Source organism: Sus scrofa, chromosome 1 (assembly GCF_054392235.1).
Source record: "Sus scrofa isolate SSC_HxYL_T2T_F1_AM1 chromosome 1, Sscrofa_HxYL_maternal_Yorkshire_Landrace_v2.0, whole genome shotgun sequence".
Classification (NCBI taxonomy): Eukaryota; Metazoa; Chordata; class Mammalia; order Artiodactyla; family Suidae; genus Sus; species Sus scrofa.
The window spans coordinates 31,934,018-31,961,140 of record NC_139383.1 but is presented as its reverse complement, the minus strand read 5'-3'; the positions used below and the strand labels follow the sequence as shown (position 1 = coordinate 31,961,140).

General features: G+C 39.1%; 1 protein-coding gene across 14 annotated transcripts in view; it reads left to right on the top strand.

Annotated features, from left to right (window-relative positions):
- The window catches only part of ENPP3 (ectonucleotide pyrophosphatase/phosphodiesterase 3), a 100,818-nt gene that overhangs the window by 16,776 nt on the left and 56,919 nt on the right, over positions 1-27,123 (top strand). For 11 of the 14 annotated variants that reach the window (XM_021087953.2, XM_084956061.1, XM_084956101.1 and 8 more), the window contains 5 exons: positions 11,599-11,697; positions 13,625-13,700; positions 17,679-17,801; positions 19,536-19,661; positions 23,906-23,966. In XM_021087953.2, coding sequence (XP_020943612.2) covers positions 11,599-11,697; positions 13,625-13,700; positions 17,679-17,801; positions 19,536-19,661; positions 23,906-23,966 — 485 coding nt within the window. Of the gene's footprint in view, positions 1-11,487; positions 11,698-13,624; positions 13,701-15,527; positions 16,249-17,678; positions 17,802-19,535; positions 19,662-23,905; positions 23,967-27,123 lie in introns of those variants that run through there. The other 3 variants (XM_084956073.1, XM_021087960.2, XM_084956108.1) reach the window with 3 other exon arrangements.

Sequence of the window (27,123 nt, the reverse complement as noted above, 5' to 3'; positions counted from 1 at the left end):
AAGCTCTTTAGAATAGATACAGAAACAGAACATTCTTGCATCTCCTAACACCTTGCATAAAATTTGGAGCTTGGTGATACTCAATTATTACTGTTACTCTGGATTGAATGAAAGCACCCAAAGTGGCATTATTTATTTCATGGGTGAGGCTTCCTTTGAGGTAATAGCTATTTTTGAAATGCTTGGTGTAGAGAAATATTTGGATTACATATCTATAGGGTTATAATTTGTTTCACTAGACATTTGTGAAGTAGACTTAGACCTCTAAGGTTATTTCTGGAACCATTAAATAATTTACTCAGCAGGTGTTCATTGAATATCTTCTAGGGTGGAGTTCCCATTGTGGGTCAGTGGTAATGAACCAAACTAGTATCCATGAAGATGCAGGTTCGATCCCCGGCCCCACTCAGTGGGTTAAGGATCTGGCATTGCCATGAGTGTGGTGTGGCTCAAGTTGGCATTGCTATGTGAGCAGATGTGGCTGGAATCTGGCATTGCTATGTGAGCAGATGTGGCTGGAATCTGGCATTGCTATGGCTGTGGTGTAGGCCGGTAGCTGCAGCTCCATATTGACCCCTAGCCTAGGAACTTCCATATGCTGTGGATGTGGCCCTAAAAAGCTGGGGGGGGGGATGTCTTCTAGGTGTTGGTTGGTCATTGTACTAGACAAAATGGAACAAAATGGCAGTCCTAAACTAATGTAGTCTCTGCCCCAATGGAGCTGACATGCCAGAGGGGTTTCAAGGTTTCAGAAAGTCACCCAGTTCCCATAAGGGTTTAAAGAAGTGGAGTGAACTCACAGCCTGAATCTTTATGGATGGCACTTGTGGGGCTGCTCACCCAAGTGTTGATGAACTCATGTAGCATGATGGGACTCTTGTTTGAGGATGTCTCTTCTGGAGATGTCTCTAGAATTTGAGTCCTGAGTGAGACCCCCTTGAAAACACCAAATAGAGGAAGATCATCGTAAAACTTGGGCTTTTTTTTGTAAATACGATTATATATGAATTTTGAAATGGAAAAGAGTAGGCTTGTGGAATTCTAACACTTGTAGGGCAGATTTCCACACTTGAGGCAAAGAAAGAAATAATCCTTCAGGGTCCAGACACAACCTTAGAAATATGATTGTTCAGTAGAAAATAATTGCAGTGCCATGGGTGGCATCAAATCAGGTTCTAACTTTTTGAATCATCAGAGGTGGTAGTCAATGTTTCAAGGGATAAGCTGGAGCAGATTTCTCTGGTTAAGTCTATTAGTGCCAGCCTTTGAAACTTGGAAGAATCAGGGGATAGATTCAAAACCTACAATACTTCAGAGGGCCAATTAGTGAATATTGTAAGCTTTGTGGGCCAAGAGGCATAACCAAAGATATTATGTAGATATGTGTACGAAATCAAAGAAGTGTGTACTTATATAGCAAAGCAGGAAACACATTTCACACATTTTTATTGATAGAATTAAAAATATAATAGTAGAGTTTGTTTCCCCCCCCCCCCGGGTTGGGAGATAACATTTTGTTTAATTGAGGTTAAAAATTATTGGTACCCATCTCCAAGCTGATTATAAATGTTCATCTGTGCTGATTGGTAATGAGATTTTATGTATTTCATCTTGGAAAACGTTTGTTCATACACATAGGTACACGAATACTGATGTCAATTCATGAACTTCAATTCTACTTTATCATCTGTTTGGATGTCTAGTAACCCAACTGCTTTATTGATATTTCAGTTCCAAGAAAATCTCAGTCCATGCTGAGATTTTGCCTCATCCCTTCCCATGTCTGTTGCCTCTTGGCCCTGGTTTGGCATTGCTTACGGCAGTCCCACCTGGACAGCTAATTATAGATGCAGCTCCAGTGTTAGATCTCCATTTGCCAAGGACTAGAATCTGTACTTCCTATACCACCTGCCTGTCTGGTTATCTTTCTGTTTACTAAGCAGACCCATCAATCTACCTGTAGATTTTTCTGCCTTTTTTTCATAATAAACCTTCCTTGAAGTTGGCCACTTGCCCACTCATGCCTGCTATTATGTTATTTGAGTTCTCCCTGTCTTGATGGACTTTTTTTTTTTTTTCTGTCTGCATCTGCAGCATAATGAAGTTCTTACGCCAAGTATCGAATCCAAGCCATAGCTTCAACCTAAGCCACAGCTGTAGCAATGCCAGATCCTTAACCCACTGCTCTGGGCCAGGCATCAAACCCACACCTCAGCTATGACCCAAGCTGCTAAAGAGACAATGCTGAATTCTTACCCTGCTGCACCAGAGCAGGAACTCCTTAATGGTCTTTTTCTGCTCTGGATCTGAGCCTAATATCTACCTCACTTCCACCACCCTCAGTGTATCTAGTTTCTCTGAACTTTCCCAGTCTGGTTTGTCCAATTACCATCCAAGCTCAAGGGCAAGAACCATGAAGGGTCAGTTTACAAGACTTAAGTAAGTTGATGTTGGCAAGGCCCCTGGGACTTTCCTGAGACATTAGCAAGTGGGCTTTCTGTGATTTCAGAAAATTTTCCAGAATTCTGTAGACACAGGAACCTTGTAGAGTGTAAAAAAATATGTATGATTGGTAAGGGATGTAATGGTGTCTGCCTTTCAGAGCACAAGTGTACAGAACATTAAAATATGTACAGCAAAGCTTTCAAAACCCAGAAGGAGCAGACTGTCCTAAAATTGAGGGGAAAAGAATCATGAGGCTTCCAAGGTTCAGGTAACTTAGAAAGTACAGATTCAGATGACACAGTCTATTCTGCAGTCTAAGTTTCATGGAAGGTGTGGATTTGGCTGGTGCCCAACACTTACAAGAACTGTTAGGAATAAGTTTATAAGACAAGAGATTCCAAAGAGGTTGGGTCTTAGGGTTCAATTAGGGGAACTGCTCTAACAGAACATATGACTAGAGACTGGGCAATGCCAACGTGTCTACTGAACATACCTGAACTTGTCCCAGGTAGATTCTCTGAGGCTTACTACCCTCAGGACCTACAGGACTGAGATATTTCTCCACTATAATAACCAATGTTCATTAGCATAGAGATAATCTGAGATCACCTTGAAAATAAGGAATCTAATGTCAAGGGTCAATTAACTTGTGACAGACATAAAACTTTATCAGAGGCCTCATGACTTCTTTATCTAGTATTTTCTTGTGTTCTTGGGGTTGCAGGGGGTTGGGGAATGAGAGTGGAAGGAGATAGGAGAGATTTCCTGGCAGTGTGGGAGATTAAACAACTGGTTACTATGGCTTAGCCAAGTTGACGTACAAAACTAACCATCACATAGAGGAGGGAAGGTAAGGATAGGAATACAGTGTTGACTTAAAAAAAAAAATCACAACCTTAAAGTTGAGAGTTAAATTTTATTTGAGGTGTAATTAGGACTTAAGTCACGGAGACGGCATCTCAGGTAGCCCTGGTTTCCGAGGAGGCCAGGGGAGAAACTAGGATATATGAGTTTTTGCAACAAAGGGAAGGTAATAGGAACAAAATATTTATAGATAAGCAGATTTACAGAAAACCAGTTTCTATGGGAAGATGTAAAATTCTGGGCTTATTGGAATCACTCCTTTGATATGCACCCCAGCTGCGGGCCAGTATTCTTTATTTCTTCCCTGAGTTCTCTCAGGGCTCACTGGTCTACTCTTGGGAGTTACTGTTCTCACAGATGACCATGACATCTTTTGTCCACTTAGCTACAGACCAGGAGGCAGTATTTCAGGCAGATCTGAAATACAGTGAAATATAAGTGGTAAAGGTGAAAGGGGAGGTCCATGCAGCCATGCACACATTTTACAGAAGTTTGCTGCTGGTCTCATGAAGGTGACTGCTAGTCACAGGTATCAGTCATCACTGAAGGATTTTAGTGTTTTTCTAAAGATGAGAAGATGCTAGAATTGGGCCCATAAATTCTTCTCCTAAAATATATAGCTATCTGAAGACCTGGTCTTCCATTTTTCCCAAAGCACACAGTGCCTCACTCCTGGTCTCCACCCTAAGCTCTGCTCAGGGGCTGCTGTGGGTCTGCAACTGCAGTGGCTCATGTTTTACTCCCATGTAGAGGCTGATGGCAAGGGCCAAGCTTCGTGTCACAACTGTGAACCGGAGTTGAGACTAGATAGATTGTCATAAGTGCAAATAGGCAATTAGAACCCAGAAACCCAGAAAAACAGAAGGCTTAATTGGATGAGTAGTTAAGAGCCATAGGTCCTAGGAATCTCCTAATGTTTGAGGCAAATTGTGGTGTAAGCTTGATCACTCTTTTATACGATTAGTTTGATATTATACAACAGTAACACCCAAATTTCCTGCAGTGGGAATCTAAAGACCTGGGGGACTCTCGCTTCTGAGAGATCACTTACCAAGGTGATCTGGGAAAATGATCAAATCCTTACGTTCCCTAGTCTTATCTGTAAAATTGGCAAGTTTGGTTAGAATCTAGAGTGAATTTTGCGGAAGAGTATCCAAAAGTGCATATAAGACTCAAAGCAAAGTGTTTAGACTGACTTTGGCTATATTAAAAAAAAAGAAAAAAATCACTTGGTGGGATACTTCAAAATACTTCCACCTTAGACAATATACCAGAAGCTTCTAATTCTATTGATGTGGAGCCTGGGCTTCAGAATTTTACAAATTAAAAAAACAAAAAAAAAAAACAAAAACAAAAACAAAACTGCTTTGGGAGCTTCTATGTTTACCCAGTGCAGAGAACCACTTGCTGAAGATATTCAAATATGTTTTTGTTCACTTCTGAACTTTTAAAATTCCTGGTAATTCAATGTGGTCCACGGAAAGAAGTCCACAAGACACTGAATTAGTTTTTCTCTGCATGGGAGGGGCAGGGCCATCACTGCAGCCGCTATCTCCAAGCAGGCCCCTGGGGACCCCAGGAAAGGCTTCCACCAAGGCTGGCCCAACTGTCCAAACCATTATCCCAGCCCTCCCACTGGGGTGAACCTGGACATCCAATCTCTAGCCCAACTCCCCATCTAGGGGATTCACTGCCAACATCTCTGGCCAGCCCATTCCCACAGGAATCATCCCTTGCACCTCATCCCTGCCCACTTCCTTTCTGGTGGGCTTATACATCCAGATGCCACCCACTTCCCTCCTACCTGGATAGGCTCCTGAACTCCCGCTTCCTTAGGAAACAGCCTCCAGGGTGTTGACCACACGCAGAGGTGAGGCTGAAACCACAGTTGAGCCCCAGTGCCCTCTGACGAAGAAAGAAACCTAACATCTCTCCTCCTAGGTGTGAGAACCACAGATTTACATCTCTGCTCCAGGCTTTTGTAAATCCAGTAACTATGGAATATTCAAAAGGACTTCTGCAGCTGAGATGGGTCTGGCTTAACATCTATGGGCTATGTGGGCATGTACATGTGGGGTTGAGACCAGACCAGGGTCTGAGCTGCCTCTAGAGAACCCACAACAGGCCTAGGTACACAACTATTGCAGGCCTGAGAACTGACCTCAGTGGATCTACCCTGGTTGCCCGGTGAAAACAATGCCTGCAAGATTCCAGGGCCAATTGCCAGCATAACAGTGCCAATTGCCAGCATAACAGTGCCAATAACAGTGTACTCTGTGAATCCACACAATGGGTGAAAGGTGACACAATAGAGCACACTCACAGGGGAACAGCTCCAATGGCGGAACACTCAGGAGCTCCTATCTTAGTGGGAGTGGTCACCCTGCCTACTTCATGCCACAGACCAGACATACAGCTCAGAAACAATTGGAGGCTACTACTCCAACAGCTAGGGAGCAGACACTGCCCCTGAAAAGCCAGTGGTAACTGCAGAGCAAAGCGGAGGCCCCATTCAGTATTCAGGACAGGCTCTGGTCACCACAACATCAGTCACACCTCCTATCAAGGGGATAAAGGCCAGCATATACTAAGGAAAGAGGTGACAGACATCCATATATAAAACAGCTCTTGCTCCTAAAAAAGAAGTTAAACCCAGAAAGGCTTCCTAAAGTTATTTGGAACTTGCAATCACCTCTAAACAGATCTATAGACATGGCCCTGATCACCAGAGGGAGGTGAGGCTAAACAATGTACTACCAAACAACCAATGTATCACTGAAGAAATTAAAGAGGAAATCAGAACATACCTAGAGACAAATTACAATGAAAACACAACAATCCAAAACCTATGGGATGGAGTTCCCGTCGTGGCTCAGTGGTTAACGAATCTGACTAGGAACCATGAGGGTGTGGTTCGGTCCCTGGCCTTGCTCAGTGGGTTAAGGATCTGGTGTTGCCGTGAGCTGTGGTGTAGGTCGCAGACGCAGCTCGGATCCTGAGTTGCTGTGGCTCTGGTGTAGGCCGGTGGCTGCAGCTCCAATTCGACCCCTAGCCTGGGAACCTCCATATGCCGCGGGAGTGGCCCAAGAAATGGTAAAAAGACAAAAAAAACCCCCCAAAAAACAAAAAAAAAACCTATGGGATGCAGAAAAAGCAGTTCTAAGAGGGAAGTTTATAGCAATTCAATCTTATTTCAGGAAACAAGAAAAATCTCAAACAACCTAATCTATCACCTAAAGCAACTAGAGAAAAAAAGAACAAACAAAGCCCAAAGTCAGTGGAAGGAAAGAAATTACAAAGATCAGAGGTGAAGAAAACAATAGAGAAGACAAATGAAACCAAAAGTTGATTCTTTGAAAAGATTAACAAATTTGATAAACCTTTAGCAGATGCATCAAGAATAGAAGGCAGAGGGCTCAAACCAGTAAGATTAGAAATGAAAAAATACAAGTTAACAACTGACACCATAGAAATACAAATGATCATAAGAGACTACTTACTACAAGCAACTATATGCCACTAAAATAGACAGTTAGAAGAAATGGGCAAATTCGTACAAGGGTACATCCTTCCAAGACTGAACCACGAAGAAATAGAAAATATGAATAGGCCAGTCACAGTACTGAAATTGAATCTGTGACTTAAAAACTTCCAACAAACAAAAGTGCAGGACCAGATTGTTTCTTTTTTTTTTTTTTTTCATGATAATCTGGTTCTTTTTTTTTTTAAATTAAAGCATAGTTTATTTGCAATATTGTGCCAATTTCTGCTGTACAGGAAAGTGACCCAGTCATGCGTATATATGCGTTCTTTTTTTTTTTTTTTTTTATTTTCCCACTGTACAGCAAGGGGGTCAGGTCATCCTTAGATGTATACATTGCAGTTAAAGTTTTTTTTCCCCCCACCCTTTCTTCTGTTGCGACATGAGTATCTAGACATAGGTCTCAATGCTATTCAGCAGGATCTCCTTATAAATCTATTCTAGGTTGTGTCTGATAAGCCCAAGCTCCCGATCCCTCCCACTCCCTCCCCCTCCCATCAGGCAACCACAAGTCTCTTCTCCAAGTCCATGATTTTCTTTTCTGAGGAGATGTTCATTTGTGCTGGATATTAGATTCCAGTTATAAGTGATATCATATGGTATTTGTCTTTGTCTTTCTGGCTTATGTCACTCAGGATGAGATTCTCTAGTTCCATCCATGTTGCTGCAAATGGCATTATGTCATCCTTTTTTATGGCTGAGTAGTATTCCATTGTGTATATATACCAAATCTTCCGAATCCAATCATCTGTCGATGGACATTTGGCTTGTTTCCATGTCCTGGCTATTGTGAATAGGGCTGCAATGAACATGCGGGTGCATGTGTCTCTTTTAAGTAGAGCTTTGTCCGGATAGATGCCCAAGAGTGGGATTGCAGGGTCATATGGAAGTTCTATGTATAGATTTCTAAGGTAAGGACCAGATTGTTTCACAGGTGAATTCTATCGAACATTTAGAGAAGAGTTAACACTTACTCTACTGAAACTCTTCCAAAAAATTGCAGAGGAAGGAACATTCCCATACTTCTTCTTTTTATTCTCTCTCTCTCTCTCTTTTTTTTTCCTCATCCATAACATATGGAAGTTCCCAGGACAGGGACTGAATCTAAGCTTCAGCCTACACCACAGCTGTGGAAACACTAAATCCTTAACCCACTGTGCCACAGTGGGAACTCATACACTCATTCTATGAGGCCACCATCACTCTCATACTAAACCCAGACAAAGATGCCATTAAAAAAGAGAATTATAGGCCAATATCACTGATTGAACATGGATGTAAAAATCCTCAACAAAATATTAGCAAATGAAATCCAACAGTATATTAAAAGGATCATAAACCATAAGCAAGGGGGATTTATTCCAAAGATGCAAAGATTCTTCAGTATTTGCAAATCAGTCAGTGTGATATACCACATTAACAGACTGAAGGATAAAAACCATATGACCATCTCCATAGATGCAGAAAAAGCTTTTGACAAAATTCAACACTCATTTTTGGTTAAAACAAACACAAAAAAACTCTCCAGAAAGTGGGCATGGTGGGAATCTACCTCAACATAATAAAAGCCATATATGACAAATCCACAGCTAACATCATTCTCAATGGTGAAAAGCTGAAAGCATTTCTGCTAAGATCAGGAACATGACAGTGATGTCCACTCTCACCATTTTTATTCGACATAGTTTTGGAAGTCCTAGCCATGGCAATTAGAGAAGAAGAAGAAATAAATCTAAATTGGAAAAGAAGATGTAAAGCTGTCATTGTTCGCAGATGACATGATGCTATGCATAGAAAATTCTAAAGATGCTTCCAGAAAACTATTAGAACTCATCAATGAATACAGTAAATTTTCAGGATAAAAATTAATGCACAGAAATCTCTTATATTCCTATACACTAACAACAAAAGATCAGAAAGAAACATTAAGGAAATAATTAAATTTACCATTACACCAAAAAGAATAAAATACCTAGGAATAAACCTACCTAAAGAGGAAAATGACCTGTACTCTGAAACTATAAGTCACTGATGAAAGAAATCAAATCAATGAGTGACTTAAAAACCATAGAAAGATGCTCTTGGGTTGGAAGAATCAGTATTTGTCAAAACGATGATACACTCAAGGCAATCTATAGATTCAGTGCAATCCCTATCAAATTATCAGTGGCATTTTCATAGAACTAGACAAAAAGTTTTAAAATTTCTATGAAAACACAAGACCCCAAATAGCCAAAATAATCTTGAAAAAGAAAAATGGAACTGGAGAAATCAGACTCCCTGACTTCAAACTATACTGCAAAGCTATAGTAATCAAAAACACTAAAGAACTAGCACAAAAATAGAAATATAGATCAGTGGAACAGGATAGAAAGCCCAGAAATAAATCCAAGAACTAATCTATGACAAAAAAGGCAAGAGTATACAACAGAGGAAAGATAGTCTCTTCATGAAGTGGTGCTGGGAAAACTGGACAGCTACATGTGAAAGAAGGAAATCAGAACATTCTCTAATACCATATACAAAAATGAAATCATGGACTTCCTGTGTGACTCAACAAACTACCCAGCTTTGCTTCTACAGAAGCTGTGGCTCAACCCTTAGCTCGGGAACTTCCATATGCTGCAGGTGCAGCCACTTATTTTAAATAAATAAATAAATAAATAAATAAATAATAAAATCAAAATGGATTAAAGGCCCAAGTGTAAGCCTGGATACTACAAAACTCTTAGAGGAGAATGGTCAGAACACTCTCTGACAAAAATTTCAGCAATATCTTGTTTGATCCACCTCCTAGAGTAATGAAAATAAAAGCAAAAATAAGCAAATGGAAGCTAATGAAAATTGAAAGTTTCTGCACCATGAAAGAAACCATAAAAAAATGAAATATAACGCACAGAATTGGAGAAAATCTTTGCAAATGAAGCAACCAACAAGGGGTTAACCTCTAAAATATACAAACATCTCATGCAGCTTTATATCAAAGAAAAAAAAAAGCCCAATCAAAAAATGGTCAGAAGATCTAAATATCCATTTCTCCAAAGAAGAAAGATAGATCGCCAAAAGCACATGAAAAGATGCTCAATAGCACTAATTATTAGAGAAATGCAAATCAAAACTATAATAAGATTATCAGCTCATACCAGTCAGACTAGCCATTATCAAAAAGTCTACAAATGATAAGTGTTACAGAGGGTGTGGAGAAAAGTGAATCTTTCTACACTGTTGATGTAATGTAAATTGGTACAACCACTATGGAGAACAGTGTGCACATTCCTTAAAAAACTAAATATAGAACCACCATATGATCTAGCTATCCCACTCCTGGGCATATAGTCAGAGAAAAACATAATTCAAAAAGATACATGCATCCTAATATTCATTGCAGCACTATTTACATTAGCAAAGCCATGGAAGCAACCTAAATGTCCATCAATAAAGGACTGGATAAAGAAGATGTGGTACATTCATACAATGGAATATTACTCAGCCATAAAAAGAACGAAATGATGCCATTTGCAGCCATATGGATGAACCTAGAGATTATTGTATTAAATGAAGTAAGTCAGACAGAGAAAGACAAGTATCACATGATATTTCTTATATGTGGAATCTAATAAAAATGATACAAATGAACTTATTTATAAAACAGGAACAAATTCACAGATTTCAAAATCAAACTTAGGGTTACCAAAGAGGAAACCGTTTGGGGGAGAGATAAATTGGGAGAATGGGATTAACACCTACATGCTACTATGTATAAAATAAGTAACTAACAAGGACTTACTGTATAGTACAGGGAAGTCTACCCAATGTTCTGTAATAGCCTATATGGGAAAAAAATAGATACATGTGTATGTATAACTGATTCACTTTGCTGAAAACCTGAACCTAATACAACACTGCAAATCAACTATACCCTAATAAAATTTTAAAAAATTCTTTCTTCAAAAACCAGTAACCCCTTCTCAGCATAAAGTATATTTATTAGGATGTTTTTGTCTGTATAGATAAGAAAAGATCATGTTTAATTGATTAGTGAAAATTACCTTGGATTTAGGGTTGTGGTAGAATTGGGTTCCAGTTCCATTTCTGGCATCTAGTAAATGTGACTTGGGACAAGTAAGTCACACAACTTAATTCAAATAATCAGAGCCCTACTTTACTCATCATACAAAATAGGGACAAATGTTTATAAGGGATATTGTTAAGTTTGACATGAGATAATGCATTTGAAAACACGTCAAATTGTGAACACTGTAAAATCCAAGCTATAATTATCACATAATTAATACTTTGTATAGATTCAGCAGAGTTGGTGTTTCTATTGTATTTAAAGCGCATGGTTGATATATTGTTTTCAACTGTAAAATGAAGTTTATATAAATGCAGAAACTTTCTGGAATTTCTATAACCAGGCATTTTGGTTTTGGTTATTTTTATAGAAAATAAATGATCATTGTATTAAGATGTGATTATTGTATTATTCCTGTTATATATTTTTTGATAAGTATTTAGTATAAACTCTAAGAAAAAAAAGAACAGCTGTCTACCATGTACTGGAAATGGACTTTCATCTCTCAACAGTATTGTTATTACAACTTTTTTCCTCTCTTTTAACTGCCCAATCACTAAAGAGCTGTGCTCTTCCCAATCATTTAAAAGTCAGCCACAGCCGTGTAATTCATACAGTTTCTCTTTGCCGGACTAAATAAAGGAAGGAGTTCTGTCGTCTTCTGGTAAAACAGGTTTACACAGCTAACAGAACAATGGATTCAATGCTGAGCTTATCATTGGAAGAACCTGTTAAGAGAAACGCTGCCAAGAAGTACAAGATAATTTGTATTGTAAGTACATTTGAACATTTTCATCTTTGTAGCTTTTTGACAAATGTTAGGGGTATGACTCCCCAGTTATGTTTGTTTGTGTTGCTATTTAAATGTGAAGTTTTCAGCAACTGTGTTCAGTTTTGTTCCTCATGACAACTCTAATATAAAGTGAAGGTTTTAAACCACATTCAAACCACATTCTGCAACGAAGAAATTTGAGTAACAAATTAATATTTGATCAATCTAAGAGATTAGGATCTGTGGCAAAATACTTGGCAGCACTGATTTTACTAGCATTATAATTACCTCCCAAGTCACCTTTTTTTTTTTTTTTGCATGAATATTTTAAGATGAACAAGTGAGAAAAAAATCACTGTACCTTATATTCTTTGTTGGACCACGAATTTTATCCTATTTTACTTCACTCCTAGAGATAGATAGACTTTTTTTGGCTATTTTCTCTTTCTTTTCCTTAATACAGTAAGATATTTCCTGTCCTTAAAAAAAAAAATTCTGTTTTTTTTTGGATTACATTATCTTTGCCTTTTACCACCAAATTTTAGCCTCTAACCATTGTCTGTTTTCTAACCACCCATTTTGTACTCAAGGCACAAAAGTCAGTCCATCTCCCCTGTCTTTCTCCTGCTCAGTCTCCATAACAATGCACAGATACTGTGCGGAGTTTCTGCTGTGGTGCAGTGGGTAAAAGATCCAGTGTTATCTCTGACTTGGCTGCATAGGCTTGATCCCTGGCCTAGTGCAATGGGTTAAGGATTCCGAATTGCTACAACTATGGCTTAGGTCGCAATTTGGGATCAGATTCAATCCCTGGCCCAGCAACTTCTATATGCCACAGGTACAGCTGAAAAAGAAAAAAAAAATACACAGATACTGTGAAGTAGTTTCGCATTTTGAATTCTTCCATCCCTTTGATTGCATGATGGCATTGAAATTCCCTTTTCGGGAGGTATTTTAGGACCATACCTGCAGCATATGGAAGTTCCCAGGCTAGGGGTCAAATTGGAGCTATAGCTGCTGGCCTACACCACAGCTCAAGGCACAGAGTGACCCACAGAGTGAGGCCAGGGATTGAACCTGCGTCCTTATGGATACTAGTCAGGTTGGTTACCACTGAGCCACAATGGAACTCCATGAAATTTCCATTTTTATCACTTATGTGCATTGTTTGGCCGATTTATCTTTCTTCTCATTTTGCATTTCACCAAATCATAGCTAAAGAGCTTTACTTTAGGAAATCTCAGTGCCTTTCGTGGTTTTAGGAGTATATTCTCCTCCAAGAATTCCAAGTAAGCCACTAATTCTTACCACTTCCTGAGTTTCTGTCACAGGATTTCAAGTGCCTGCTGCTGGTCCCTTTGGCTCCCTGGTTGCCAAAACCAATTGAATAGTTTTTTCACACCTACCTGGCTACACTTTTCTCCTAAATTCCTTACCTCACTTAATGTCATCACCATGTTCTCTGTCACACAAGCATTGTTTGAAGGAGTAAATGAAACAATGAGCTTGGTGACTATAAAAAAGGAAGCCCTTGTGATACTTGATTTATTCATTATCCTTCTTGGAAATTGGGCCTTCTCTTCTAGCTCTTATGCCATTTATTATATTTATCCTATCATATAAATTTAGGGAATTATCAACTTGGGAGCAAAACTTTTTCATCATTAATTTCTCTTTTTTTTTATATTATTCCAGTGGGTTATTAGTACACACAATAGAAGCTCAATATTTTAAAAATCATAGTTTCGAAGGTACCCTAATGTCTCCAAATTCTAGCAAAAGTTTTATCTAAAAATGTAAATGCATCTACTAGGTTTCTAGCATTCTTTATTGTGCTCCCTTAACAATCACTGAGGGAGGGTGATTGTCTGGATCTTTGTATATTTTAACGGAATCGCAAAGGTCACATTCTTTTCGTTGGTGATAGGTTCTTCTTGTTTTGTTGGTGGCTGTGTCACTTGCGTTTGGCCTGGTGGTTGGACTCAGGAAACAAGAAGAGCAAGGTACTCCCCTCGGCATCATTGTCTCAGAACCTTTCCTTCTTTCTTCTTTCTTATCACTTTCTCTATCATAACCTGGAATTGCCTCCACTCCCCTGCATACAGCACTCTCCTGCTAGGCTTCTCTTTCTCCCACACCCCATTTATCAGGAGCCCACAACTGTAGTTAGCATAATCCACTGTCATTTCTGGACTTTCCTCTTTGACCATCTTTGATATTCACGTCATTCCAGTACTTCCCCTTACTTTTCCTCACCTTCATAGAGGACTTTGGTACCTCTCCTAGTTCCTATTTTATTAATAACTTGTGATGAACTTGGCCTCCAAAGTCTTTGTTGCTTCTCTCCCAGGACCTCCTGCCACAACTTCTGTATCTTGATATCACATTAGCATTATCCCATCCCTGAAATCTCACTATTTTTTGGTTAGACAGTGCCACTTTCTTGAGAGGTACTGCACAAGATAAGCTTCACATCTTTTTCTCATAAGAAGCAAAGAAAAAAATAGGAGATCCTTGGCCCAAATTATCAAAACACCTCACATCCCTTTTGCCATATCCCATTAGTATGAACAGTAAGTAAACCATTTACAAGTGACTCTATGAAAAGCACTTTCTATAATCTCAATGTACTATCTTGATACTTTTTACTAAGGGGAAGTAGGAAGTCAAATGTTAGATAACTTATTTCCCTTTTAAATTTGGTTGATTAACTTCTAATCTGACTCCAAAGGGGAACGTCTTATTGCTTCTTCATTAGGAGACTCTTGGTGAGGTTAACCAGAAATTTTCCAGTTATTTTTTCCCTTAATAATTTACAAACACTCGGTACCCCTAGTGTAACATGGGAAGACAGTGAAATGGAAAAGATGTGTATTGGCTGGAAAATGACTGTCTTTTCTCAGTCACTTGGCTGTTATGTTTCTGAGCTGCAGGAGCAGTCCTAGATCTAGCAACTGTTGGCAGGGCATTTTGGTGGTATTATTCTGATGTTGGTGCACACAGGTGGGCACCATTTCTTGTTAATTTATCCCACAAATCACATAAATTAATTGCAAGAGGCAAATAGTAATATCCAAACAAAATCTCCAATTATGCTGACTCTTTCCCTCCCTTCCTTGCATTAGTATAGTACTGTCTGGCTCCCCAGAGTCATTGTTCCTTATTCTCTTCCTTCAGTCTCGGTCTATCAGGGCCTTTATGGCATCACTCTCTTCCCCCTCCTGCCCAGGGGATTGGTGTTTTGACTCCAGCCCCTCTTTGCCAGCGTCCTTAACATATTCACCCCCTCATTCTTCCACCACGACTGGTTCCTAAATCCAACCTTGGATCATTTACACCATTCTCTGCTCCAATTAACCTACTTTTCATAGCTAATATACATTTTTTTTCTAGCGTGAGTTTTTAAACCAGTTTTTCTAGTTTATGTGCAGATCCTTTTTCACTTGTTCTTCTGCAATTGAGCACTGACTCTATGTTAGGTACTATTCTAATTACTGGGGATACAGTGATGAAGAACGATGAAAATCCTTCGAAGAGTTTACATCCTAGCATGAAAGACAAATAACAGAAAATAAGCAATATATGTCTAATATGATAGGGAAAGTACTGAGGAATAAGTAAAACTGAAAGGGGAAATGCGAAATACTGAGTCAAGACAGGATGGAGTGTGTGTAACAACTTTTGAGTAAAGAGCTAAAGGAAGTGAGGAAGAAACAGGGATATTCTGGGGATGAACATTCCAGGCAAGAGAAAATAGCAAGTACAAAGGCCTGAGGCAGGAGCTTGCCTGGCGTGTTCTATTTAAAGTATAACAAGGAGATCAGTGAGCTAGAACTAAGAGGACAGAGGGAGGTTAGTCATAAAATGAGATCAGCCAAAGAGGAGTCAGATCACAGAGGGGTTGGTAGGTCAAAGTATAGCCTTTGGCTTTCATTCTGAGTGTGAAGGAGAGTGACTGGAGATTTTGGGCAGAAAAATGACATGATGTGGTTTGCTTTTCAATATGACTACTCGTCCTGCAGTATTATGAATAAATGGCAGAGCAAAACCAGAAGTAGAGAGACCAATTAGAAAATCATTGTGATAATGTAGACAAGCCCTAGGCCTTGGACCAGGATGGTAGCATTGTAACTGGTGAGAAGTATTTGGATTCTGGATATCTTTTAATGCAGTAGATAGGTTTTTATCAACAGACTGGATGAAGAGTGAGAAACAGGAGTCAAGAAGTATGTCAATATTTGACATGAATATCTGAAACTATGGCATTTCCATAATTTAGATGAGGAAGGCTGTAGAAGGAGCGGGTTTGGGGAGAATAATCCAGAGCTCAGTTTGGATATCCTAAATCTGAAATACCTACCAGATGTCCAAGTAGAAAAGTCAAAAAGTAGTTGGATACATGAGGCTGGTTTTCAAGGGGGACGTCCTGGCTGGACATACAGTATGGTGATTGCCAGCATCATACATGGGATTTAAAGCAATATGACCAGGGTACGAATCTTAAAGGACAGAAGACTGGAAAGGAGGAGCCAGGAATGTGGAAGAAAGCAGGTGATTATTGTGTCCTGAATGTATGGAAAATGTTTTAAAGGAGGAGAGTGAGTATAAAAATGTGAAGACCTGTTATGTAAATGGTAGATAAACTTTCCTCCTGGCTTTCTCATTGAACTTTGGTATGTGATTGCTATGCATCTAAATTGATAGGCATGTATCTGTCCTTGTGCGCCTATCTACTTATTGCCTGGTACTCTTTGGTGTGTATCTAACATGCCATTTGGCCCATGCCCTCTCCCAGTACTGCTTTTAGGAAACTTGATAGCATTCTGTCTTGTGATCCTTTATAGAGTTCTCCTGATCCTCCTCTGTGAGCTCTCCAGATCTCTTTATCCCTATTGAGTTTTGCTGTGGAAAATTTGGTAGGCAATTTTGATAGAATCATTTTTGCTCTCCAATACTGGGAAATTTTATAAGATGATTTCTCTAACTATCATCTCCATTTTCTGTGTTTTCACTTTTCAGTACTATCTCCCTATTTCAAGGTCAACTATGTAGAAACCTTAATTATACTTGCAAAGTCCCTTTGTCACGAAAGGCAGCATATTCACAGTCTTAAAGACTAGGCCATGGAATCTTCTTGGGAGCCATAATTCTGCTAACTCCCTCTTCTACTGAATTTTTCATTACTGCTTGCGTCTTTTTTATCTCCAAAAGCACCCTGCATGTGATTTCCCCTTTTAAAATTATAGCTTACTTTCTTATTTTATGATGCAGTATCTTTTCTGAGCATCTCAATATCAGTTGTGAGTGTGTGTGTATGTGTGTGTATGTGTGTGTGTAACTCTTCGGTTCCCTGCATTATTTCCTCTTCAAATATTCTTTTTTCTTTTTGTTTTGGTATTTATCTTTCATGTTGGATACTATCCTGCTGTCCTCAAATGTCTGGTAATCAAATGTTTGGTATTTATCTTTCATGTTGGATACTATCCTGCTGTCCATCAAATGTCTGGTAATGATGTGATAATTCACATCATTAAATGTGAATGATTACACATTCACATTGAAGAGTAAGACATGTTCATCTTTTTTTCTCATCATAGCTACCCTCCATGTCTACTGTCTCTGTGATGAAAGCAACTCCTCCCAGTTTCTTCCAGTTCATGAGCTTTCTTTTCTGGAGTGGAAGGTGGAGTGGGTAGCTGCTACTCCATACCCAGACTTTCAACCAGTTCCACCATCTTTAGACTCTGCTTATGCCTCCTACTCTCTGCTAATGGTACCTGGTGTTTTTGAGTCTGTGACCTCTCAGGGGTCCTAGGTAAAAATCACTTGTTGTGTGTTGCTCATTGATTATCACTTTGCACTGATGAATCATACACCACAATAAAAATTATCTAATCATCTGTCCTAGTCCGTTCCGCCGTCCAGCTGAGAGACACTAGATAACTTCTAAGCACTGGTTTCCTTATTCCTTCACACTCCAGGAAGCTGCAGGAAAAAATGCTTTGATCCTTCACATAGAGGACTAGAGGGCTGTCGGTGTGACGTGGGATGTAAAAGCCGAGGCGACTGCTGCTGGGATTTTGAAGACACCTGTGTGGAATCAAGTACGCATACCTGAGAACAGGCACAAAGGCTCGCCAGACACCTTGTGCATGAGTTTGCTTGGGCCGCCATGGCAAAGTCCCCCACACTGGGTGGCTTAAACAAGAGAGATTCATTTTCTCACAGTTCTGGAAACACAAGTCCGAGATCTAGGGGTACTGACAGGGTTGGTTCCTCCTGAAGCCATGAGATTGTTCCATGCCTCCCTCCTAGGTTCTGGTGGGTTGCTGGCAGTCTTTGGTGTTTTTTTTTTTTTTTTTGGCTTGGGGCAGCATGACTCCCAACTCTGCCTTCGTCTTCATATGGCCTTCTCCCTGTCTTCCCAGTCTTCTCTCTGTGTGTGAAGAATAATCGTCATACTGGATTAAGGGTCCACCCTAATGACCTTACTTTAACTTGATTATCTGAAGAGATCCTTTTCTAAATAAGCTGCTCACATTCATAGTAATGGGGGGGTGGTAAGACTTCAACATTTTGGGAGAAGAGACCTGATTTAGCCCATAACACCTTGTACACAGGGTCTCTTATTACCTTTTCCCCCTTGACAGTGCTAACTACAGAATCCACACTTTCTTTCACTGAGGTGGAGGAATACACAGCCTCTAGCAGCTGAAAAGCTGTCTAATTACAGCAGTTTCAAAAGTGTTTTACTGTGGCTTACGTTAATCCTCTTATTTAGTTTCATTTTCAGTGGTTCTCAGATTTCAGGATGCCATAAGACTCCCTTGGAAAGCTGATGATTCTTGGCCCTCCTGATACTGGTGCTCCACAGAACACAACCTGAGAAATACTGTATTCTCAAGGCAGAAGAGACAGTTTAGTGTTCGATATTTAATTTTCTAAGAAATCAGGAAAAGTGATGGTGGGCGGTATCTAGTGGTAGGAAAAGAGTGAAGATTAGAACAGTAGAGCTCCTTACCTTATTTATGCTCTCTGAAAAAGGCAAGAGGAAGGGGGTAACCCTGTACAGATAAACTCGGTATCCCCTTTAATTAATCTCGCCAAATCTTTTTGTGAGTACATAGTGATGAAGAATGAGGAACTGTGCATAACTGAAACGCACAGCTGTCACTTAGCCAATGCATTTGTCTGAGCACTGGGCCGATGTCGATTCTCATCACTGTTTCCTGGCAGGTGGCCCCAGGAAGCAGCCTCGGTCCAGCCTTTTTTTTCTAGCATTGGGATTTATTGAAACTGACCTCATATTAAGTGCCTAGCCTGGGGGAACACCAGAGGCAGGGTGGGGAGCTAATCTACCACTTTTTTCCTCTCCGTTGGGAGGCACCCTGACCTGCCCACATTCTTACAGACCTGACCGTGTTGGGTCTGTTGTCATCGCCTCTTCCTGGAGGAGTCTGTCCCTAGATAGGGTTGGGGGTGGGGGGCTGCTCTTGGGGGGCAACAGTCAGTCAAGGTTAATGGTTCTTTACCATCAGGAGCTCCTGCACTTGGGTGGAAATGGGATAAGTGTTCAGAGGTTCTCAGAGGTGTACCTGTAAGGGAGACCAGAGCTGAAACTCATAAAGCTGCATTTTTGTCTGCCACTCATGTCAAATGAAAAGGGGTGCATTGTCCCCCCCCCCTCTTATTTGTATTATGTATTTTCATTTATGAATGCAGGAAAACTAAGATTTGATCATCCGATAATACAAAAAGAAATGCACAGAGTTTATATTTTTGGTATTGGATGCTTAAAATAAGTTATATGTTCATAACCGAATCATGTAATTTTATAGCTCGATTGTGGACATGCAATAAATTTCGTTGTGGGGAGACCAGACTAGAATCCAGCCTTTGCTCCTGTTCAGATGATTGTTTACAGAAGAAAGACTGCTGTGTTGACTATAGGAGTGTTTGCCAAGGTAAGCAGGTGTTGGTCTGTTTGCCTCTGTGAGTTCAGTGACCTTAGAGCTGGCCCAGGCTGCCGATTAAAACAAGTCAAAAAATCTTTGGAGACTCCATATAGATGAAAAGACCAAATGCATTTATTGTGGGAAGACAGTTTTGTGCATGATAGAGAAAAGGAGTTTATAGCATAGATATTGTAGAAAAGAAGAAGAAAAAACTTGAAATTCCATGTTGTCTGTAAAACGAGGTCTTTGTCAGTCCAATGACTATGCTGGACCTACTTGCAGTTTGAGCCACTGGATGGCAGATCCTAAAGTTAAAACATCACAAAAGAAGTTCTCTGGCCCAAATGGCAGTTTGTTAAACCAGTGTGATTATTGAAACTACTGTGTCCTTAGTGGTTTAATTATTGATTTAGGACTCTCAAGGAGGTAATGAAGAGCCAAGATTAGAATCCAATGGAGTTCCTTGGTGGTGCAGTGGGTTAAGGACCCAGCGCTTTCACTACTGTGGTACAGGTTCAATCCCTGGCCTAGGAACTTCCTCGCACTATGGGTATGGCCAAAAAACAAACAAAACTCCCTCCACAGAATCCAAGTTATTCAATTCCTGATTTTACCTGCTTTGCCACTTTATAAGTGATGTAGTTTTATTTATTTATTTATTTGTCTTTCTCTCTTTTTAGGGCTGCATCCATGACATATGGAGGTTCCCAGGCTAGGGGTCCAATCTGAGCTATAGCTGCCAGGCTATGCCAGGGCCTCAGCAATGCCAGATCCGAGCCGCATCTGCGACCTACACCACAGCTAATGGCAAAGCCGGATCCTTAACCCACTGAGCGAGGCCAGGTATTGAACTTGAGTCCTCGTGGATGCCAGTCAGGTTCGTTAACCTCTGCGCCACAACGGGAACTCCATAGATTTTTTTTTTAAAGGGTCACCCATCCCTCTGAACATCTGTTGAGATTTAGGAAGAATTCATATGACACATATCAACAAAATTCTTTCAAGCTGCCATCCCTCTTTTCATAACACCACATGCAGTAGAGCTTATACTTGGAAATTATAATCTCTTAGTAGAAAATAGGTTTTGCACTAATAGATAAATAAGTTTTTATACAAAATATAATTGAAAATCAGCTAAAAATGGGAATCAGAACAGAAACTAAAAGCCTAAAATGGTAACTGTGTTTTTAAATAATAATTGATATTTAACAGTGAATATTGTCTAGGTAAAAATCCCCCTAAATTTACAAAGGCAAGTGTAGTTTTCAGGTTTGCTTATTTCCCTAAAGTTCATTGACCTTACTGCCTCTGACCTTTGCATTCTCCTGCCTTCTACCCTAATTTTTTAACTCAACTTTTTGTCTCAGTACTGATCCTCAGGTCATCTGGAAAATTTTCTCACTGAACTCATTACATGATATTGCTTGAATTTAAAAGAAACAAAAGTAATTTTTGTAAGCAGTGCTGAAGCTTACTATTACCACTAATTAATTACTTTGAGGGAGTTCATTTAATCGTTGCAGTTCATTTTTTTAAGCAAAGGTAAATGTTTTCTCAGTCTAAGAATACAACACTTTTTAAAGATGTTAAATGGTTCTTGCCAAAATTGTACCTCTAGGTAGTAGCTGGAGGGGATAGGAATGATTTTTGTGCAATAAACCAACTAATTACTTATATATTTTATTTAGAATTTTAAAAAATTATGATAAATTTCTAACATATAGAAAGAAGAGTATAGTATGATGTTTTACTATATGCCCATCACCTTGCTTCAACAATGATCACTTCATGACCAATTTTGTCTCATACTGACACAGTAAAATTTTCAAAAGGATGGAAATAAAAACTCCCATGAAAGTAAAATGAATACATCAAAGATTTATTAACTCATTAAGGAGATAACCAACTGGAATCTAAAGCTGGCTCAGAGAGAGAATGCAAGAAATTAAGTATACATGGGATTGAAGGAATGTTGGAATACAATCACTAAAAATGATTCTATAATCACTAGAAATGATTTGCTTTTCTATAGGACAATTTATCTGCTCTCAGGCAAGAATCAGTTATACTGCTGTTAATTTTTCACCGATTAACTGATTAACTTGTATTAAGTTGTAAAATGAATAAATGGTAAAGGATAAACCAGATAAAGGTATGAACTCCTAGGTAATTGGATAATCCATAGGTGGGATTTTTTTTTTTTTTTCGTCTTTTTGTCCTTTTTGGGCTGCACCTGCAGCATATGGAGGTTCCCAGGCTAGGGGCCTAATCAGAGCTGTTGCTGCCTGCCTACACCACAGCCACAGCAACCCCAGATCCTTAACCCACTGAGCAAGGCCAGGGATTGAACCCACAACTTCATGGTTCCTAGTCAGATTCATTTCTGCTGCACCACAACAGGAACTCCCTGGTGGGCTTTTTAAATACTTCCCAGCATGACATTAAAGTGAAGTTTAGGGATTAGTCCCCATTCTGGTTATTTTCAAGTTTGGGGTTTTTTCTCTTCATAAAATATACACTGTATTTCCCCAACCTCTGTTTCTTTTACTTTTTTTTTTTTTTTTTTTTTTTGTCACACCGCAGCATATGGAAGTTCCTGGGCTAGAGGTCGAATTGGAGCTGAAGCTGCAGGCCTACGCCACAGCTACAGCAATATCTGATCTGACCCACATCTATGACCTATGCCTCAGCTTGAGGCAATGCTGGATCCTTAATCCACTGAGTAAGGCCAGGGATCAAATCCTCATCTTTTCTGAGACTGTGTTGGGTCCTTAACCTGCTGAGCCACAATGGGAACTGTCAACCTCTCTTTCAAAATTTTAGATTACTTCAAAGCAAATCCTATACTTAAATATCTATAAGTATTTTCCACATGTATCTAAAAGAAGATGAGGATTTAACAAAATTAGAATACCATCAATATATCTAAAAAATGTCTTCAGTAATTATTTATTGTCAACAAATATCCCATCAGTGTTCAAATTTTTCTTTTTGTTTCATGGCATTAAAAAAAAGAGAGATTTGTGTGAAACAGGGATCCAAATAGATACCATACATTGCAACTGGCTGATATATTTCAGGTCCTTTAAAATAGGTTCTCCCTAGACTTGTGGTTGCCAAGGGTTAGAGGGAAGGATGGGATCAACTGGGAGTTTGGGGTTAATAAATGCAACTATTATTACATTTAGAATGGATAGATGGTAAGGTCCTACTGTATAGCACAGAGAACTATATTCAATCTCTTGGGGTAGAATATGATGGAAAATAATATATAAAAAAATGAAGCATATATGTGTATGATTGAGTCACTTTGCTGTACAGCAGAAGCTGGCAGCATGTTGTAAATCAACTATATTTTAATTTAAAAAAGTAGGTTCTCCTTTCCTCTTTTTATCCCCTTTGCAACTTACATATTGAATAAATGGGGTCATTTGTCTTGTAGAATTTTCCAGTCTGGATTTTGCAGATTCTATCCCCTGTAACTTAAGAAATGGTTTGTCATCCCCTATGTTTCCTACAAATTGGTAGTTAGAACCTGAGAACTGTTCATATTCAAATGTTTTCCTACCGCTATCTATCTATCTAACATGTATCCTTCACAGGTAGTGTATTACTTCCATAAAGAGGCACCACTTGCCTGGTTGTCTCTTTTTTTGGCATTTTAGTTGTTGATGATCATTGCCTAGATCCATTAGAAGCTGCAAATACTGACCTTCCTATTCTATCATTTCTACTTCATTAACTAGCTAGAATGTTCTGTAAACAGAAACATCTATAGAATGAGAATTTTTTACTTACAATCTTAGAAATTTTGTTTGTTCAGTTTTTCCCACTTGATATCAATATCAGTTATTCTCACTGGCTATTTCTCTTTTTTTCATGCTTTTCATTTTTCTTTGGATGGTATTCTTTTATTTATTAAACTCATTTTTTTTTTTTCCTAGCAGTTGGGAAGAAATTGTCCCTGAAGGAAAAATCATTATTTAAAAAAGAAGTACAAAATTGGCCTTTTCCAGCTAGAGGAATTCCCTTTGTTACTTTTGTAAAGATGGGCTTCCTGGTATTCAGTTAGTGTCAATTACTGATCTCTGCAAATCACCAGAGGCACTGACCTTGCCACCATGTGAAGTAGTATTTAACATGTTCTGGAAGAACTTCACTGGAGTAACATGAAATAAGTTGTTTGCAAAGATCATATCATTGAACATTTGTTTCTCTTTCCCTGTCTAAAGATTTTGATCTTATGTTTTCAGGAGAAACCCCATGGGTGGAAGAAGAGTGTGGCGAAGCCCAGCAGCCTCAGTGCCCAGAAGGGTGAGAAGGACGTGGGAATATTTATCCTCCTTTAATGGATGGCATGTGGGAATATAGTTGAGACAAAGGTGGAATTTCCTCCACCCTATGAACATTTTAAAACAGAAAAGTTAACAAAAGATTAGATTCCTTGTGGCTTCAAACTCATAACACACCTTCATTTGCTTTACTGTTTACAGAGCTTTTTTTTTTTTTTCTTTTCTTTTTTTTTTTTTTTTTGGCTGCCCCAAGGCTTATGGAGTGCCCTGGCTAGGGATCAGATCCAAGCTGCAATTGCAACCTAAGCAGCAAATGAAGCAGCGCTGGATCCTTAACCCCCTGTGCCTGGTAGGGGATTGAACCTGTGTCCCAGCTCTCCCAAGATGCCGCTGATCCCGTTGTGCCACAGTGGGAACTCCTACAGAGCATTTTAAAATATATTACCTTATATTCATATCTTACAGTGACTTGAAAAGATGATTATTTATATGAACATCCCAAGGTCTTGTGATCAGGAGAATTTAGATCTAAGTGTTTCCAGCCAGAGCTCTCTTTTATTATCATCCTGGCACCTCAGATCTATTCTGACTGAGGGAAGGGGAAGAGGTTTGTCCATGGAAGGCCTCCCAGTGAAGTAGACCTTGTGGAACAGGGAAGGAGAACTCTGTCAGGAGGGCCCTGGAGATGAACTGGGGGAGGCGCCGCCCCTCTCCCACCCTTCCCACGCATCTCCTCCACACGTTTGTGATGGTGGCTCCCCAGACTTTGCCCAGCCCTAGAAATGTGACCCACGTCACCTCCCAGTCAAAGAGGAGTTCCCCTCCCCCTCCAGTTGTCCTTTCTATCCTTCACCTACTTTACTTTTCTGCCTCAAGCCATGGGAGGGGGACAGTCAAACAGAAGAAGGAGAAAGGAATATCTGGCTATAGAGAATTGATGAAGGCATTTTTAGATAATGTTGTTTCATTAAAAAAAAAAATGTGTGTGGGTGATGTGTCTGTTTGTATACCATGCTACTTTGGTTTATGCCAGTCCTCAGATCCAGATGCCTTCTTCAGAAGCTTCTAGTTAGAAGAGTAAAGAATTTAGAATGATACTAGAGACTCTCATAACAAGTGAAGTAAGTCAGAAAGAGAAAGACAAATACCATATGATATCACTTAAATCTGGAATCTAATATAGGGCACAAATGACTCTTTCCACAGAAAAGAAAATCATGGACTTGAGAATAGACTTGTGGTTGCCAAAGGGAAGGGGGAGGGAGTGGGATGGATGGGATGCTTGGGGTTAGTAGATGCAGACTATTGCCTTTGGAATGGGTTAGGAATGAGATTCTGCTGTGTAGCACTGGGAACTATGTCTAGTCACTTATGATGGAGCATGACAATGGGAGAAAAAAGAATGTATGTGTAACTGTGTCGCCATGCTGTACAGTAGGAAAAAAATTGTATTGGGGAAATAACAATAAAACAATTTTTTAAAGATTAAAAAAATAAAACAAAAGCTAAACCTAAAAAAAAAAAAAAAAAAGAATTCAGAATGATAAAAAAAAAAAGACTTGAGTTTCAGTCCTGGTTTCGCCTGTATAACTTTGCACTAGTAACTTCCCTAAGCTTCATCTATAAAACCAGGATAACAGTAATAATAATAGCAATAATAATAGTGCCAAGTTCAGATATCTTGTGAGAATTGAATCAACATCCTGATCCCAGAGATATACAACCCTGTTTTTAAGTGACGATGTCATTTTGATGGCATATTTATAAATGGAAATTTTAAGATCAGCACTATACTTATGACTTTATGAAAAAAATAAGTATTTTGAAATGCAAATTGCAATGTCACTTTAATTTCTTAATGAATTTTTCACACATTGTAGTCAAAGTAGTCACAGTTTTCCATTAATATTTTTTTAAAGTATGGTTCATATACATTGAAGTTTCCACAATTTATGTATTCAGTATAATGAGATTAGGAAATTCAGAACCCCATGTAACACACAGATATAGAATATTTCCAAGATATAGAATATTTCCATCTCCCCAGAAAGATGTTCTAATTTTCATCACCATGGATTCTTGTTTTAGAATTTCACATAAATGAAATCATATATCCTTTTTTTTCTTTTCTTTCTTTCTTTTTTTTTTTTTTTTATTTTTACCGCCCCACCCTTGGCATATGGAAGTTCCCAGTCCAGGGTTCCAATTGGAGCTACAGCTGCCAGCCCATGCCACAGACACAGCAATGTAGTGTCCGAGCCGTGTCTGCGACCTACACCACAGCTCATGGGAACACTGGATCCTTAACCCACTGAGTGAGGCCAGGGATTGAACCCACCTCCTCATGGATCCTGGTCACGTTTTTTCTTGCTGAGCCACGACAGGACCTCCTTCGTTTGTTGTCTTGAATCTGTTTTTTGTTTTGTTTTGTTTTTGCTCAACCTGATGTTTTCGAGAGTCATAAATATTATTGCAGGCATTGTTTCTGTAACATGGGCTCCTGCACAGCATGTGTTCCTTGAGTAAAACATTGGTCTCATTCACATTTCATATTTTTCTATTCGTTTTTTTGGCATCAGTTCACATGTCACACTCCCTGGAAAGCCTGCTTTTACCTTCAAATATTGAATCTGATGTCCTCTTATGTACTTGAATAACATTCTATACCCAAATCTAGTCCTTAACCACTTCTATTTATGGCTCAATTTCACCACTTAGATACGTTTATTTCATCACTCTATGCTTTTATTCTTAGTATCTAGCACCATGTCTGCCTCAAATATTTGTTAAATAAGTTACTCTACAATAAGCCACATTCCAGGAAACCAAAGAGACCTCCTCCAGACTCTCCTCACAGTTTCTTTCACAATGTGTAAATAGACAACAACCCTAATATTTTTTGCTAGCTCTATGGAAACGTATTGAAAAGAACTGAAATTATTTGTCTTATTTTTAGCTGGTATCAGCATTCAGAATTTTCTTTATAGTAATACTGGGCAATTGTGAGAATTTTAAAAGACTTATTCTAAGCAAATTTCTTGGAATTGTATGTGTTTTTTCAAAAATTTAGATAAACTACTGAGCACTGAATTGAAAATATCTGGCATTCTTATTTGCATGCACTATGTTTAATTTTTATAACAAACTTACTGTGTTCATAGTTTCTATTCATGATAGCC